The sequence below is a fragment of the Pogonomyrmex barbatus genome, unplaced genomic scaffold, assembly GCF_055798465.1.
Source record: "Pogonomyrmex barbatus isolate J1 unplaced genomic scaffold, ASM5579846v1 scaffold11, whole genome shotgun sequence".
Classification (NCBI taxonomy): domain Eukaryota; kingdom Metazoa; phylum Arthropoda; class Insecta; order Hymenoptera; family Formicidae; genus Pogonomyrmex; species Pogonomyrmex barbatus.
This window is the reverse complement of record NW_028297107.1, coordinates 8,241,793-8,259,010: the sequence shown is the minus strand read 5'-3', so window position 1 is coordinate 8,259,010 and position 17,218 is coordinate 8,241,793. Positions and strand designations below refer to the sequence as shown.

The 17,218-nt window shown below is 41.7% G+C and overlaps 2 protein-coding genes and 1 pseudogene across 2 annotated transcripts; 1 reads left to right on the top strand and 2 right to left on the bottom strand.

Annotated features, from left to right (window-relative positions):
- Positions 1 to 511: 511 nt before the first annotated feature.
- LOC148937802 (matrix metalloproteinase-14-like) lies at positions 512 to 2,122 on the bottom strand. The gene is made up of 2 exons (XM_089071221.1): positions 1,731 to 2,122; positions 512 to 1,592 (listed from the first exon to the last, which is right to left on the bottom strand). The coding sequence occupies exons 1-2, from the start codon at positions 2,120 to 2,122 to the stop codon at positions 512 to 514; spliced, it is 1,473 nt and encodes a 490-aa protein (XP_088927347.1).
- A 4,440-nt stretch (positions 2,123 to 6,562) lies between these two features.
- LOC148937801 (uncharacterized) lies at positions 6,563 to 6,964 on the top strand. Its single transcript, XM_089071220.1, has one exon. It carries the CDS (start codon positions 6,563 to 6,565, stop codon positions 6,962 to 6,964), a length of 402 nt encoding a protein of 133 aa, XP_088927346.1.
- Positions 6,965 to 15,956: 8,992 nt separating this feature from the next.
- LOC148937800 (uncharacterized) lies at positions 15,957 to 16,639 on the bottom strand (annotated as a pseudogene).
- Positions 16,640 to 17,218: the final 579 nt, after the last annotated feature.

Here is a 17,218-nt window from a genome sequence, read left to right as displayed (position 1 = left end):
AGGCGCTGATGGTAGGGCCCCGGTGGTCATGTGGGGGAGCACCAGCGGCTCCCGTGGTGGGGATGTTCTTTACCCAGGGACGCATCACGTCTTTTATTTTTTTATATATTCATATATATATAACACTGAAATAATCGAATTGAACGTTATAATTAGAATTGAATAAACTGTTGAGGAATATAATGAAGAAAAATATGTTTTGAAAAAGGTATGTCTACGCGCTTGACGTGATAGAAACTTGTATCCCATCTTAGTCAAGGAATATTTTCGTTCTAGAATTCTAACTGAATTGTTCGTATAACCGACGTTACTATGACTCGACGCGATATAACCGACGTTACTATGACTCGACGCGATCGATCTGTCATCGTCGAGCGTCCTCTTTCTCCTTTTCGCGTCATCGCTCTCGTCGAATCGGCGTGTCTTGTGTCTTGCGAGCGGTCGATATCGTACATCTTTACGATCGAAGAGATCGCGCAATACTGTTCGTAAACGTTTCGTATCCTTAGCTCTATACACTATGCGAAAACTTCCGTGCCTCTTCCTCCTCCCTCTCCTCTTCTAAATCGTCCTCGCTCGAAAATACGTTCCTCATCTGAGCGAGTCTTTTCAAAAGAGCGCGCAATTGCTCTAACAATCCGTCCTTTGGATACACGATACCAAAAATCTCTGAATCAAATTTACCGGCCATAGTTACACTTCTAATAAATTCGTTATATTTGAAAAACTGTCGTTTAACAAAAAAGTACAGATTACCGTCGATATATCGAACGGCGGACGTTACAGCGGGTGGAATCCCCGGAAATATTGCGTGCAACGAATTATGTCTGACGGCTATCATCGAGCAATCGTCGATCTCGGCCACGATCTCGTCGTTGTAAATCGCGAACGTTCGTCCCGCGTTGGTATTAATCACAGCGTTGATTTTCGCATTAGGAGGAAGATTCATATCTCTCAATTTCCTCGGCCGACCCGGTACTAGCTCAAAACTCGGATATTCTATCATGTAAATCATATCGTCAACAAACAATACGAGTTGACCCGAGGGTCGTCGATACGCACCCGCCAAACGCGTAAAATTATCGGGAAGAAAACGCAAATAGTCCGTCAGTAACAACGACCTGCCGTAAGATTTTCCGTTTAGGTCGACCGACCATAAGTAGTATCGATACGCCACATACATTCTATTTTCTAACACCAACACCGCATCGACGCGTCGTAACGCGCACAGATCCGCGGAATTCCCTGTGTCGCGCGTCGCAATCGTGGTCGTCGCTACGGTCGTCGTAACTGGTCCCGCAATTTCGCTCTTATTTCTTAAACCGTATAAATTCTGAATGGCGAGAAAATCCGCCTCGCTCAATCGCACGGGAAAGGTCTTAGAGGGAACAAAAGCGTACATTATCGCATTTTTCAGAGGACTGTGATGTAATCCTAATGCATGACCGATCTCGTGCGTCAACGTATGCAGCAGATGAATCGTATCGTCAGGATTAACAGTTAACTCGATGTGCCACTTCTCCGCGCTATCCACGTGCACCTCTGACACTTCTGATGATGGTAAAAAAGCGTGAGCTAACACATTTCCTGGTCTGTCCAGCAACGACGGACATATTCGGCTACTTTGATGCCGAGGATCTACAAACGTGTGAAAATCTTTCCGAAACGATATCACGATATCGGGATTTATCGAATCGCGCTCGAACGTCAGCGACGAATTCGCAGCCTACATCTCGAACGCGACTTCGGTGACTCGTAGAACGCTCTCGCTCGCTAGATGAAAGTTCCAAGTGAGATGCGTCTTCACCCATTTCCTCAGAGAATTGTCCAAGTCATTCAATATATCTTTGACGCCGCATCGCGGTTTACGCATCTGTCCCAATGTAGCTTCGTTAAGAACACCATCACCAGGTATACGGTAATACTCCTGAAAAAGCGCAATCGTGTGTCTCAGAGCCAACGTCGCGTTATCTGATATTGTTTGCACGTTATCGCCGTCCACATATCTGTAGGTTTGCAAAAACCGAATCGTCTCCTCGTCGCTATCGGCGACGGAGTCGCGAATCGCCGCGATAACGGCTATCGCGCATGCGATCACGACGATTCCATGAGCGGGCGTCATCGCGCGAGACAGAAGTCAAATCGACACTGCGCGTCGAAATACGAAATACGCCGAAATACGCGCGAACCGTTCGATCGATGTTGCCATCGGTCGCGAGAGGGCGAAGACCGACGCGATGAATCGATCCGAGTCGCGAATCAGAAATTAAAATCGCTTTAATTTCTATTCTCTATCGCGTGAGATTATTCTCGTCGAACGAATCCAAATATAAGTAGCGTGATTATACACCAACGAATGACGATCTCGCTAAAGATCCCATACGCAATATCATTAACGATACAAAATAGAGAACAAAAGTACACAATAGAGAACAAAAATAAAAGCATGACAACGATAAAATAGCAATAGAATAAAGAACAAAATAAAGAACGACGAAATAAACAATAGACTGACTAATCTTCTATCACCGTTGCGGTCAGACTTCCCGTAGTCACGCGTAGCGAGCGCGAAAATGTCGCATCGCACAACATTCACATTCCTATGAAATATTATCTTCTTATTAATACTCCTACGATAATTTTCTTCTCGCGCGACTCCCACTCTCATCTCTCTCATACATTCTCGGAACGAGAAAAAACTTCGGCATCATATTTGCGCACACTTTTACACATATATTCATGTATATATTCTTATACATATATTCGTGTATATTCTTATACATATATTCAATTAATAATTAGTATACATATTAATATATTCTTTTACATAGAAATATTAGTACATTCTCTTTTACATATACTCACGCTCTTCGCCACAATCAATACCCCTGACAATAATTCGCGCGAGCGTCATAGCGATACATTCCTACTCGCTGTCGCACTCGACGCTTCTCGCTTCCCCGCGCACTCCGGGTACCCTCCTCAGATCATCGGCGACTCGATCTATCAACTGTCGCATCAACTGCTTTTTCCGATCCGACACGGAGTTCAAAAATTGAACTCTCAATTTCGCATACTTCCACCAGTTGCGTCTCTTCTTCTTAACTATATCCTTGACATTGTACACGTACATTCGAACCAATTCGCAATCGATCCCTTTCTCACCCGGAGATCTCGTCTCGAGCTGTCGTCCCTTCAACTTTGTCACATACTGAACGAATCGATCAGCCTCCTCCTTATCTCCAGATAGAGACCCAAACAACGCGTCTAAACCATTGCCACAACTCTCATCATTCCCTCTCGTAGTATTCAAAATAGATACTTCTCGTACTCGTCGTCGAGATCCCCTTTCGTCGTTTTCAAACGCGCCAGATATTCCCAGTAATCTCATATCCAATTCGAAGAAGCCTCCTTTGTTATCTCGATCTCCATAAGCGACGCACGCTCGTCCGGCTTCGCGGAACTCTCGACCAAGCGAACCATACTATCCCCAGAACAGTACGAGTTCCACGGACCCTTTCGACTCCAGACATCAGTAACGATACGTATAGCGTTCCTCATACGCTCAGCCTCGCGTATACGCGCGATCGGCTCCGTTCCTCGATGAAGCGCCAGATGTTTAAACAAAAACGCTATCATTAGCCGCAAATTACACGACGTCGAATGCATAGACATCCACATCGCGCACATCAACTCGAGCGAGTAGACCGCGTCGCTCTCGACCTCCGCCGATATCTCGTTCTCCTCTTCCCGCTCGATCGTAGGCCGTTTCTCACGCCCCATCGTCATCGCGTGTTTCTCCCGTTCCACTATCTCGCGTTCCATCTCTCTTGAGAGCTCGAGCGAATCGTCTAAAAGCGATATTATCTCCGGATCTTTCAATTGACTCTCCAAAACATTAAACTGACTCTCCGAAACATTAGACTGACTCTCCATCTCGCAAACTAACAATATATCGACACTCCTAGTTAAATACTCTCTAAAGTGACGTAAAAAACACGTCAAACTACAAACAGGACACGCTAAGCCCCACGGAAAACGCTCAGACGCGAGACGCGCCTAATCGTGACGTGTGAGACGCGCCTAATCGCGACATTATGGAAAACAGACACGCCTAAAGCGACGCGACAAACCGCAACATCTTGTCAACAACGCGAATCGCATCGACGACGCGACTAATCGCGACGTTATAGAAAACAGACACGCTTAAGGCGACGCGACAAATCGCAACATCCTGTCAACAACGCGAGTCGCCTCGACGACGCGCTAAATCGCGACGCTATGGAAAACAGACACGCCTAAGGCGACGCGACAAACCGCAACATCCTGTAAACAACGCGAATCGCCTCGACGACGCGCCAAATCGCGACGCTATGGAAAACAGACACGCCTAAGGCGACGCGACAAACCGCGAAAACAGGACGCGCTAGACCCCGCGGAAAACGCCCAGACGCGGGAAGCGCCACACCCCGCGAAAAAGGATGCGCTAGATTCCCGCGAAAAACGCTAGAGCGGCGTCGAGACGCGCCCAAGGCTACGCGAAAAGCGCTAGACCGCGCGGAAAATGCTAGGGCGGCGTCGATGACGCGCCCGGGGTTACCTAGCGGAAAACGCTAGGGCGGCATCGAGAACGCGCCCGAAAAAAAAACGCTAGGGCGGCGTCGAGAACGCGTCCGAAACAAGAAGCGCGGGCGGCGTCGATAACGCGCCCGAAAAAAAACACTAGGGCGACGTCGAGAAAGTGCCCGAAACAAGAAGCGCGGGCGGCGTCGAGAACGGGGGAACCGACCCGGGGAAACCCCGCGACCGCCTTACCGATCGAGAGAGATAAACCTGTCTCGACGACCGCCAGAGGGATCCACCTTCTCTCCCCGGATACGAACTCTCTGAAGAAAGAAAATCATCTTACCGGGGGGTCAAGGGGGGGTCCTAAGCTCCCTAGGGATTCTACGATCCCCTCTCCCCCTCATCCCCCCCACATGCCTGGGGGGCTTAGGACCCCCTTTGTTCACCTACTTGTATATGTTTAAATAAGAATTATCGCGAGCAATTAACGCGCAAATGATTTTCTCGGACCAATTGAAATCAGAGTGAGGCTACTCTTGTATTACTGAAATGTATCTTTGTAAAAATCATATGCGATAATGTTCAAGAGTCACTAATGTGCATAAAGTTAGCCTTGTATTTTTCTGTATTTCTATTAATTGTGCTATTGTTTATGCCATATTATGCTGAAAACCGCAACTCAGTAATACAAAATGTATTCGACATAATTAAAAAAACAAAATTTTTATTAGCTCGCACTTTCCAAATTTTGATGTTTTTTTTTTCATTGCCGAGTTCTGTATTATTTGTAAACGCAAGATCGATAATCTTTCAATAATACATAAAAAAATAAACAAAAACAAAATTATACTAATAATTAATAACTTAGCACTTTCGTTCAAATGAAACTAAATTTTTTTAACAGATTCTAATTTGTGTTACATTCATTTGTGACATCATTGTGTGATGTTATGTGTTGTTGGAAGAAATCTAATATCTCTTCTTGTTTAGCAGAAAAAAGTATTAAAGTTTAAATGAGAAATAATATATAAATAATTTCACGTATATCTGAATTTCATGACTATATACATCATTCAATTGTTTTTGGATCCATAAATAAATACAATTGCGAACGAGGTTCTAAAAAATTCTAGAAATGATTTATTGAATTTATTAATTTAAATTCATAATTACATATATTCAGTTTCTCCGTATTTAAAAAATTAACAAACAAGGGACAATGAGAAAACGCGCGGTAAACAGTGCGCAATAAATTTTATAATTCTTCTTGATTAAGAAATCTTCTTTAATTAAAAATCAAACGTTTTGGCTCTCGTATTGAGCCATCTTCAGTGATAAATAGTATTGGTCAGTAGACGCCGAACTCTAATGTGATTTAATCAAAAGTCTGTCGCTCACGACGGTTGCCAAATCGTGTGAGGGAGCAAATCTTTTTGTCTTGACCCTGACAAAGCGGCACACGAATATAGTTGAAATCAGATTCTGATAATATAAGTAGTATAAAATTTTTTTACTCACCATATTAAAGTCAAGCTATACATGATGGATCGTATAAGCAGGATCGTATAAGCAAAAAAGTTAGAAAAGTTACAAAGATGTTAAAACCAACGATACAATTATTAAGAAACGTATCAGTCAAAAGACAATCATGTACTGAATGAAATCGAAAAAACCGTGATGTGAAAGGAATTGAGTTGAAAATAAAAAACAAGCCAGAGGTCAAGAATTATATATAAAATTAAAATTTGTCAAGAACAGAGACATAAGCATGATGAAGGCATTCCGTATCTGTTTGTAGATTCAGCGTATTATTGTTTTGTAGTTTGATAAATAACATCTCTGAGATTAAACGTTTACCACAATCATTTAGCATGTAGTGATGGGTTATTACCTAGAGCTTATGGCCTGCCTAAAATACACAAGCAAGGCTGTCCATTCAGTTTAATCGTATCATGCATTGATAGTCCGCTTTATGCATTGGCATCAACACTTAATCATGATAAAGAGCATTCCTAAACCGAAAAGTCATTTAGATAATAGTTTTCAATTAATTGGACAATTAATGGGATGTTACATTGATGATAATTACTCATTAATTTCGTTGGATGTTAAATCGTTGTTCACCAATGTCTCACTAGATTTAGCTATGGACAGCATCTCCAAACGATGGGATAATATAGCGCCATATTGTGATATCCCAAAAGAAGAATTTCTTAAAGCTGTCTCTTTGGTCCTACACTCCACCTATTTTATTTTTGATGGTCAAATCTACAAGCAGACTTTCAATCTATCTATGAGTTCTTCGCTGTCCCCAGTTATAGCTGATTTGGTGATGAGGGATCTGGAGGAGAGGGCTATCGAGATGATTGACACAGATTTACCATTTCCGATACGTTGACGATATCGCGTTGTTCCAACAGGATTGAAGATACTCTCAGGATTTTCAACTTTTTCCACTCAAGACTACAATTCACATGCGAAGAGGGTGGACGGGAATTGTTGAATTTCCTGGAAGTTACCATGAAAATTACTAACAACATTAGTCATTTTGACTGGTATCATAAACCAACCTTCTCTGATAGGTTCTTAAATTATCACTCTTAACATCCTCTGTCCCAGAAGAAAGGCATGGTTTTCGGCTTAATAGATAGACCCTTCTTATTACATCCTCAATATTACCAAAAAAACCTAGAATTAATGGTGTCCGTTTTGCTAAATAACGATTATCCCCTTACATTTATCTTTAACTTTATATATCTCAAAGGCTTAAAAAGTTGTTTTATAAAAATAATGATACAGAATATTGACTTGAAAATTATTGACAACGATAAAAGACTAGATAAAAGACTAGTTCACATTACCATTCAACTCTTCCAACGTGGACAATTCAAGAAAATTATTAATGATTTAGACACTAAGCTTTTTTCAGTATAAGTAAGTTGTGAGTGGGATGATCCGTGCACATAAGGACAGGAACCCGGTTGGAAAAAATATAGTGTACAAAATCGAATGTGAGAAGTGTTATCTGAGACAAAGAGACAGCTAAAAACGATATTGAATGAGCATCGCAGTCATATTCGGAGAAATATGAAACTCTAAATCGGTTATTACAGATCACAAAATGGAAAGTGGACATGAGTTTGCTTGGGATAATGTTAATATTTTAGATTCTGAACGTGATTCTGAACGTGTGGTAAACGTTTAATCTCAGAGATGTTGTTTATCAAACTACAAAACAATAATACGCTGAATCTACAAACAGATACAGAATGCCTTCATCATGCTTATGTCTCTGTTCTTGACAAATTTTAATTTTATATATAATTCTTGACCTCTGGCTTGTTTTTTATTTTCAACTCAATTAGTAGTAAGTGGGTAGCCATGGCGTGTCAAAACAAACCTCCACCACCTTCCCACTGACGTCAGCGACGTGGCCTCCGACTGGCAACTACGTGGAAATGGAGCGTTCTGATTGGTCGATGGTCGTGGGAGGTGATAATTAGATAATTAGTGGGAGCGTTCTGATTGGCTGACTCCGTAGCTGCCCGGCGCGTGATTGGCTCTAGCCATAGTGCCCCAAGTGTGCGATTGGTTGTCGAAATGATAGATGAAAAGTAGGGGAAGGGGGAGAAAGTGTCTGGGATCGATCAGGGTCCGAAAATGGCGTCTACGAAAAGAAATATGACGAGTCTGTAAAAGGAATATACTTGTCGAGAATGGAATGCGATTTTTTGTGACACGCGGGATGGAGCGAAGAGAAGAAAATCAATTTTTGTGAGATTTTATTGGCTGTATATGGGATATGAAGAATCATTTTTCTTAGGGCGAAAGGTTTCTCGGCGCTTCATAGTCGATGAATTTAAATAAATTTCTCGACTCATATGTCATTTTTTTGTATGGAGGAAATGTAGGTTACAAGTGAATATAGGTTTTGAAGACACAAAATTTGTCGGAGTGTAATAACCGTTAGAATTATTCAGCGTGTCGTACGATATTTGGGGGAGGAAAACAGGAATGGACAGATTCACATTAGAGGTTTCTGATGACGACGACGACGACGACGACGACGACGACGACGACGACGACGACGACGACGACGACGACGACGACGACGACGACGACGACGACGACGACGACGACGACGACGACGACGACGAACTTGGAGTTATACGAGGCTTTTATCCTATGACAAACACGATGGTTGAAAAGATTTTCTAGATATAAAATTCCAGATTTTTCTAACATTAGGATTTATACACTAGCGAGATTATTTTCCCTAATTTTATGGTAAACAAACGAAAAATATTTAAAACCGAATAGATATTTCTAGCCTGGAATTATGTGGCTAAAACCGATTTTAGATCAGTGGGAAAGGAAGTAAAAGAGACAAAGAATTTATGTTACAAAAAAAATTATGTTTATTGTTATATCATTATACATATTACCATAATAGTGTTTTTTTAATGTTTAATTATTCTTAAAAGTACAAGTTTGTATATGACAGCACGTTACATGAGATTTTTCACATTTCTTTTTTTCATGAAGAAAAATTTTACGAAATAATTGTACGATTAGCTTATCATTATCTTCGTAATCTTCGCTGAATATTTTGAGAAATTGTTTAAGCTTATAACCGTGAGACAAATAATAAAGAAATATGCAGCAATATTGTCCACAGGTCTGAGAAAATGTGTCTTGTAATCGCACGATGTTTCATTTATGAGTAGTAGAGTTTCGTCGAAGTCGTAGATTGAATTTGGAATCCAGGGGTGATAGTCCGTAGCTATCGAAATACGTGCCTTCTCCACGCTTGTCTAAGTAGAAAGCAACCCAGTGTTGCCCAGGACGATCGTGATTATCCGTGTTCGCAACGATGGCCGTCGACTTCGTCCACACCCTCGGGATTCTGTCGGCAGGATACACACCCGCATATCCGACACTAAGATGATACAACGCTTGTAAGATTTCGAGCGAATTCATCTTTCGCAGAAAGGAATGATGTTTGACTTGTTTCTTGGCTCGCCGGTATCGTTATATTTTTATCCTCTTGCGAGGATTGTATGATAGAAGCTTCCTTTTTTTCACGCTTGAGTATCGATAGATCTTCTTTCTCCGCTTTTATTTGTTCGCACCTCGCTTGTTCTTTTTCTAATCTCTTATTTCTCCACATAACGAGATTCGGAAAATTTCGTTTTATTGTAAAAACCTCGCTTTCTGGATCACTGTCATCGGAACTTTCATTGATAAAAGAATTAGCGCTGCTTATGTCGCAGTTCCCTTCTTGAGATTACATCCAGTATCTCAATTTGCATGCATTGCGTAACGCGCAATGAAATTTGTTGGAATTTCGATGAAACCTGTGATGATTGCAACGCAATTCATGCTCTTCGCCTTCCGACAGGTTTTTGAAAGTAGGAGAGATTCCTTCTAGATTATATACGTTTCTTGCGAGTGTATTTTCCAAATAATGTATCTTCTCTCGACTTCGGACTGTATATGTAACGCGCTTGCCGTGCAATTTCACATAGTTCAGTCATGAAATGTTTGGAATTGACTGTTCCGTCAAACCACTCGATCCCATGGAAGTTTCGAGAGTTGTTTTCTCGTCTGTATTTTCCGGGTAATTCGACAAATGGATATGGAGGCATCATAATGCAGTGACTTATGAATGCTTCGTTAATGGCGACAACCGCTACTTCCTTCGGCATAAACTTCCCCTCAGCGTCGCGGAAACCTTGTATATCGATAATTATATCTATGATGCGTAGAATATCAATTTGTTTTGCGAAGTGACGACGTACACGTCTAAAGCAAAACTACGGCTATTTTTTGTTAAGCTTTGGAAGAAATAGAAATGAAAAATAGATAATGGTGGGAGGGGAGAAATTTGAGTATGTCTCATCCGCTAAAATCAATGATAATTTGACGCGAGGAATCGATCTCTAACATGTTATCGAATTCTGCGTAAACGATACAATTAATCGTTGAGGTAATAGCTTTTTCAAATCGCATCTCTAATCGTAAACTTCCATGTCTGACAAGATTCCAATATCCAGCGCAATTTGCCGATAGATCGGGAGTGAGATCGAAAGCGAAAAGAGTGAAACCTTTGGCATAATCTTCTCTGCTTATAGAATTCCCCTTGTTTAGAAAATGGATGCCTGTTCCTGAGAAGAGGGTGTTATAAGCCTCAACATAGAGCGGATGGTCTTTTGAGAAATTCGGTTGCAGCGATCTACTCGGAATTTGCACGCCATCGGCATATAGCGAGAAAAAATTTATGCCGTAATTTTTGAAATTAAATGGATTTAACTTTCTGTCGCCGTTAAACGCTTTGTTATCGACGAATCCGACTATTCTCGTTTCGGAAGTTGCCCGAGTATCGGGTTATCAATCGATTCTCCTACCATTCCGGCGTGAATCGTGAATGTTTTAACTTCGATTCGCGTCAGAGGATACTTGGCGGTTGTTTTACTCAGCATTTCTCGCATGTTCGAGTAACACTGCGGGGCTTATTTTTGCTCTTCTTATGAGTAAACTAGCATGTAGAATGCGTATTTTCGACATTGAGTTGCTTTCCATGAGGCAAAACGCATTTCTCGAGCGAACGAGTCTCATTCTAATCTCCACTCCGTTAATTAAAAATTTATCCTGATTAAAGACGTCGCAATGAAGATGACCTATTAGATCTACCGAACGTTCTCCTTGGATGTATCGGGCGCGTCTCACGAGAGCTTGATTGGGGTTGTCCGATTCTAATAGCACGTCCATATAACCGGGTTCGTCCGTGTCCTATAGACAGAAAATCAGATGAGAAGTTTTTGCCAGTGAAGAATAATTTAATAATGCATCGATGTACGCGCGGTACGCGTAGGCGTTGTTTGGGGGTGATACGAGTTTTTGATTGAAGTACACGTCGATCTGGTTAAACATCGAATGTAGTAGATGATTCACAGGGCCTATTTTGTTTCCTCCTGCTCTTCTTCTTCCCACTCCTCCTCCTCCTCCTGCTGTCGATGTTCCAGGACCGGGTAAACTTTCCACTCGTACGCGAAGGCTTAGCATGGTATGCGTGAGATCTAGATAATCTTCTCCGTGCCCGGGTATGACGAATTCTATAGGCGCGTCGCCCACGAGCGAGGTTACCGGTTTGTAATAAACCCATTGCGAATTCTCGATACTGGTTTGAGTAGGAGATAAACTAAAAAGATCGAGCTCGCTCTTTAAGCACTCACTCGAATGGATATGAAGAAAGGACATATCTCTCAAATTTACAAAGTGCGTCGGTTAAACGAATATATCGGAATATACGGTGCGCTTTTTCTCGCTATTTCGTCGATGTTTCGCTGCTTTTTTAATTTTGCTCGCTTTCCTCTTCGATGATTTTCTTTTAATCGTTTTTTTCACGCCAATTTTCGATGATTTCTTTTTTTACCGCTTGTCTGCGTTTACGAACCGCGCTTCTCCCGGATTTAACGGTGCGTGCGTCGTGCCCTCCGAAGGGAAACTGACCCGGTCGTATTTTCGCGGATGTTTTATATCCCGAATCCTTCATCAAGTTATTTATATTTTCTTTGGCTTTTCTCTTAAGATTTCCGTCCGATTCCTTGAGCCGCATTTTGACTGCTTCCTTGAACGGAGTGTTGTATTCAACATCCTCTATCATGCCAATTCCGGCGCGTAAAGCTTCTTTCCCGACTGCACGCATTCCCCTGCTTAGATAAGGAAGTACTCTTCTAAATAATCCTCCGAGGAAACTATCGATCCCTTGACCACGCTGATAAGCTGAACCGACGAAAATTCCGCCTCCCCTGCCTCCACCGTTTTGCATTTCGTAATACTCGTCGTATTCCATGGAGGTTTAGTTTTTTCTCAAAGCTTCGTAGACTTTCTAGCACGAATGATAATTACGGACGCGTCTAAAGTGTAATGTTACTATCAACGTTCCGGATACGAATGGTATTTTTCTCCACGGTGATCTTTTATATCTATTTCAATTTATTTTACGGAATTTTGTTTGACGCAAAGGAGTATATTTTATTGCAAAGTGGAGAAATATTTTACTAAATTCGTCCCGTACGTGTAATTATATCCGAGTATTTCGGTTGGAACGATTCGAAGAAGCGGACTCCGCGTATCGCCGGTTATGTAAGGCTCGCAAATATCGCAATAAACGTACATTTTATCAGGGATACCGTGCCATAGACTACAAGATTCTGCAGTCCAGAAAGATACAGCGCATTCAGTACCGATGGCATAATCGAGTTTCAAAAACGGCGTTAATTCGTCGGAATTAGGTAACTTGTAACGGTAAATTGTGGCAGTATCATCAATGTTGATTCTTAATATTTGAAAAATATTAGCTGGCAGATTTATATAATGAACGAGAGTACAGTTGTCACAATCGATGCTTATACGGACATTACTACCTGAGCCTTTTCGTAGTTCGAAAGTAAAATGCGAATCGCTGCGTCTACACTCTTTATTAATCGCGTAGATAAGATCCTCTGTATTTTCATGTAAGTGCAATTCTTTCACCATAAACTTATCATCATTTTTCTCATCTTTTACGCTCAAATCAACAAATCTAATCTTACTATCGTTTTGACGTACGTGAAAAAGACTGGAGGGAAATTGAATCTCGCTAAGCGCGACTTCCCATTCCCCGAATAAATGTACGCCGTGAGGTAATTGAGTGGTGAAAGAAGAACATATATTTCCCGGGAAATATTTCTTACTGCTATCGCTCGGAAGAACCATAAAAAATTGCTCCTCCTCTATCTTGGAGAAAAGTTAAACTCAAAACGAGAATCAACTGTCGAATTTACTGGGATATCCTTGCCAGCTAACTAGTAGCTGTTTGTTAGCACCGCGTCCTCTGCTTTTTATCACGTGCTCGACGATAAACTCTTCCTCCCCCAAATTTTTACTGACCCGTGCTAATTCTTGTTCATAAAAAATCCCATCGATGTGTTCACCCAATAAGTTCGCACAATTCGTACACGCGAGGTCTTCGTCAATGAAAAACGCGACAAACTTGAAATATTTACTCGCTCCACCGCGCTTCGTATCCTTTCTCGAAAGTGGTTTTTGCTCTACTGACACGAACGAGATCGTTAACATCGAATTTAGCCTTTTGTTCTACTACTTTCTATGCCCCCTTCTCTCTCTCGCCTCTACGCCGCTCCATATTTTCGCGTGCGATGCAATCATTTTCTCTCGTAACGGTCGCCGGTTGCATTCTGATAAACAAATGACGAGTGTGATTGTAAGCGCGCACGATATCTTGCAGCACTTAGATGTAACGCCGCGTATTTTTATGTGTAAAATAGCGCCACATTCGCTCCTTTAACATTCTATTGAAGCATTCAACGACGGCGGCTTTGACGTCCGGATTGCGAGTTACTCGATAACGTATGCCTCTTTCTTTTAAAAGATCTTGCATCGGTCGCGCGATAAATTCTTTACCCTTGTCGGTTTGCAAGTGCACGGGTACTCGACCATCGCTTCTCGAGAGAATATTTTGGAACGCGCTTGTCACGCAATTGCTCGTTTTATCCCGCAACGGTTCTACCCAGACAAATTTATTAAGTACATCGATAATCACGAGAAGATAAGAAAATCCGTCGTTGTAACTTTTGAAATTACGGAGTTCGATCAAATCGGCCTCTCACAGATCATCGATATTCGTCACGTTGTAACACAATTGCGGAAATTTTCATCTCGACGGATGGTGCAGCGTGTACGCGTCTTGCGATTCGAGTCAGCGAGCTATTTCTTTACAAGAGAAATTCGATTTAGCGGCACGCGACAAGTTATCCGTTGCCGAATACCTCGCATAGTGCGCTGGATCGTAATACAAATTTTCAAGCCTGGTCAATTCACTCTAATGGAGTAAGCGTCTCTTTCTTGCCTGAGAATCTTTCGCGAAGGTTATAAGGATATCGTCTTTACGAAAACGCGGCGAAAGAAACAATGCGCATCTCGCTCGCTCTTCTTCTTCGGTCTTTCAGCGTTTTTGTCCTTTTCTCGTGCGTCATACTCTTTTCCGTGTCGTCGCCGTCGACGTCGCCGGCATTGATGTTAAAAGTTTTCTCGGTATTTTCGTGGAACTTGCTTGTGGTGATGATAATATCTTGACAAATGTGGTTGCTAACAATTCCTTATTTCCTACGAGTACAGCCGGGGTATTTGTCGTACGTAGTAATCGCGCAAACTGACCTCTTCCTATTGCTTTCACGGTTTTTCTCTCGCGCATCGCGTCGTTTATCAGTTCCGTGATATTCGAATCTTTTATAACGTCATCGATAGTCATGATTCTTTCCTCGTCCCAAGTAATTCTCGCGGATACTGCTTTATCGATCAAATGTTTCAAAAGTAAACGCGCCTTGGCACGAAAACTTTTCGGCACTTTTTCTAATATTTTTTTGACGCTTTGCCGTTCGCGCTTACACAGAGACTCGCCACGTAATATATTGCTTACTTGCCTATCAAGATGAGAAAGTTTGCTCAATGGTTGTGATTCGCGCGTTGGTTCCACCATGTCCCCCTCCTGCGCATCTGAATTGTTCTCATCGATGGCGTTATGCATCGAATCTTCCTTTTGCGCTTTACCAAAATGGAGATATCTCCAAAGTACTTCTTTATACAATTTCCATTTCTTACTTACATCGCGCGGAGTGGGAGAATTAAGAATTTTACTCATATCGGAATCGAGCCGTGACAAAATTGTTCCGGGTGTTTGTACGGAATTTAAATTTTCTCCATGTATCGTCTCCGAATTCTGCCGCATGGAATTTTCCCTGATGTCTATTTCCGTTTGCTGCTGTTGTTGGAGACGATGCTGCATTCTTTCGAGATTTGGAAATCAAGACCATCTTCTTTGCCCTTTCCATAATTAGGTTTACTCGATCTCTCTCTCTCTCTCTCTCTCTCTCTCTCTCTCTCTCTCTCTCTCTCTCTCTCTGACTATTCTCCGATAATTTTCGAAAATAGGAACGAAAGTATAGGTCCTATGAGATAGGGTAAAAATCTGCCTCGCTGTAGTAATAGCTTTTTCTTACTTTTACAATTATCGTCTTTTTTCGCTATGCGACGCAAAGATGCTTTATATTTGCTGAGACGATTTTTTTCAGAACGTTCGAGTGGGACGTTACCCTGAGGGTATTGAAAACGCACTCGCAGATACAACGAATGAATTTTTCATCCGCCTGACGTAAGAAAAAGGCACGTTGATTTTTGTTCAAATAACACAGCGCTTTGAGAAGACAGATATTTTTCTTACCAATCGAACGTTCTGCGATTTTTCTCACATTAACCGAAGATTCTCTTCTCTTCTTCATCGCGAGGAAGTTGCGCGACTGTCGCGAGAGAATGCGAGTACGATACTTTTATACGAAACTTCCGGAAAAGGATCTGCGCGATACGTAAACGTAGTTCAACGTATCATCGGGAAATATGCACGTGCAAAAACGATACTCATCGGGAGTCGATTGTTTCAGATCGAGCAATAAATATCCGTGAGGTTGAGACGTGGCGTCGTGATACGTTTCCTCGAGGAACTTTGGATCGTTGGGATAGACTTGTCAAACGAGATGGCGGATTTGCGCGCGATTTCGTGGATTTTTGAAAACCACAAAGTAATTCGCGTTGAGAGATATATCACGTTGTCCACGGCCCTGATGAAAGAGATTTTGCGTGATGAAAATTACGCTGAGAATGAATTACGCTTCTTATGATGACTTCCCTTGGTAAACAGATCCATGATCGCTTCGCTCGAGGATGATTCCCTCATAAGATCGTCAATTATTATCAATTTCGCGCGCGATGGATCGTTAGAATAATCTTCCGGACGCGGTAATCCCTCGTGAAATTCGATTGCGGAATCTCGAGTTTCGTATTGAAGTTGCTGATAAGCATCCTGCCATTCAGCATAATAAAACAAAATTCTCTCAAAATAGACATCTGCCGTAACGGATAAATGACGAAGAAATCTCTTTACGAAGATTGTTTTTCCACATCCCGTCGGTCCGCACACGATCGACGTCCACGGATGTTTCCAGCGTACATCCATTTCGCGAAATGAACGTCTTGCGCGTCGTATTTAGATTAATAAACAAAGGGATGGAACACTTGAGGTTCTTGATTTTTTCTCAGAGAAATTTTTGAGATTTTTGAGATTAGCTTACTCGCGGAAGGGGGAGTGCTCCCCCCACCGCGGCGGAGGTGTGCTCGCGCGCATCTTTGCGTAATGAGCTCGTACTCGTCCGCGACAAGTTTCGCTCGCACACTCGTGCGAGCGTCCGCGAGAGCACCGTCACTTACGAGCTTGTACGCAGTGCTCCTCGAAAGCTAATTCAAGCCGGAGAAACTTATTCGCGGAAAAAATAATTGTTTACTTAATAATTGAATACTTATTATTGCGGACGTAAAAATTTATAACTTTTCCTTTTACAAAGTAATTTAAAAAATCGTAACTTATGATTATAATTTAGGATTATAATTTAAAAGATATTTTACAAAATATTTTAAAGATTCTCTATTGTAAATTCAAAATATTTTCTATATAAAAAAATTAGTGATAAAAGAAAGTTATAGGAAAATTATAGGAAAGTGGAAAAAAATTGGATTTAAAAATTTAATTTTACAAAAT

What these genes read in the sequence shown, in the direction of transcription:
- LOC148937801 (XM_089071220.1), top strand. Translation starts at nt 6,563, where the DNA reads ATGATAAAGAGCATTCCTAAACCGAAAAGTCATTTAGATAATAGTTTT.
- LOC148937802 (XM_089071221.1), bottom strand. Translation starts at nt 2,122, where the DNA reads ATGACGCCCGCTCATGGAATCGTCGTGATCGCATGCGCGATAGCCGTT. An exon ending in ACCGAAGTCGCGTTCGAGAT is followed by an intron (nt 1,593 to 1,730) that starts GTAGGCTGCGAA and finishes GTTGCTGGACAG; the next exon opens with ACCAGGAAATGTGTTAGCTC.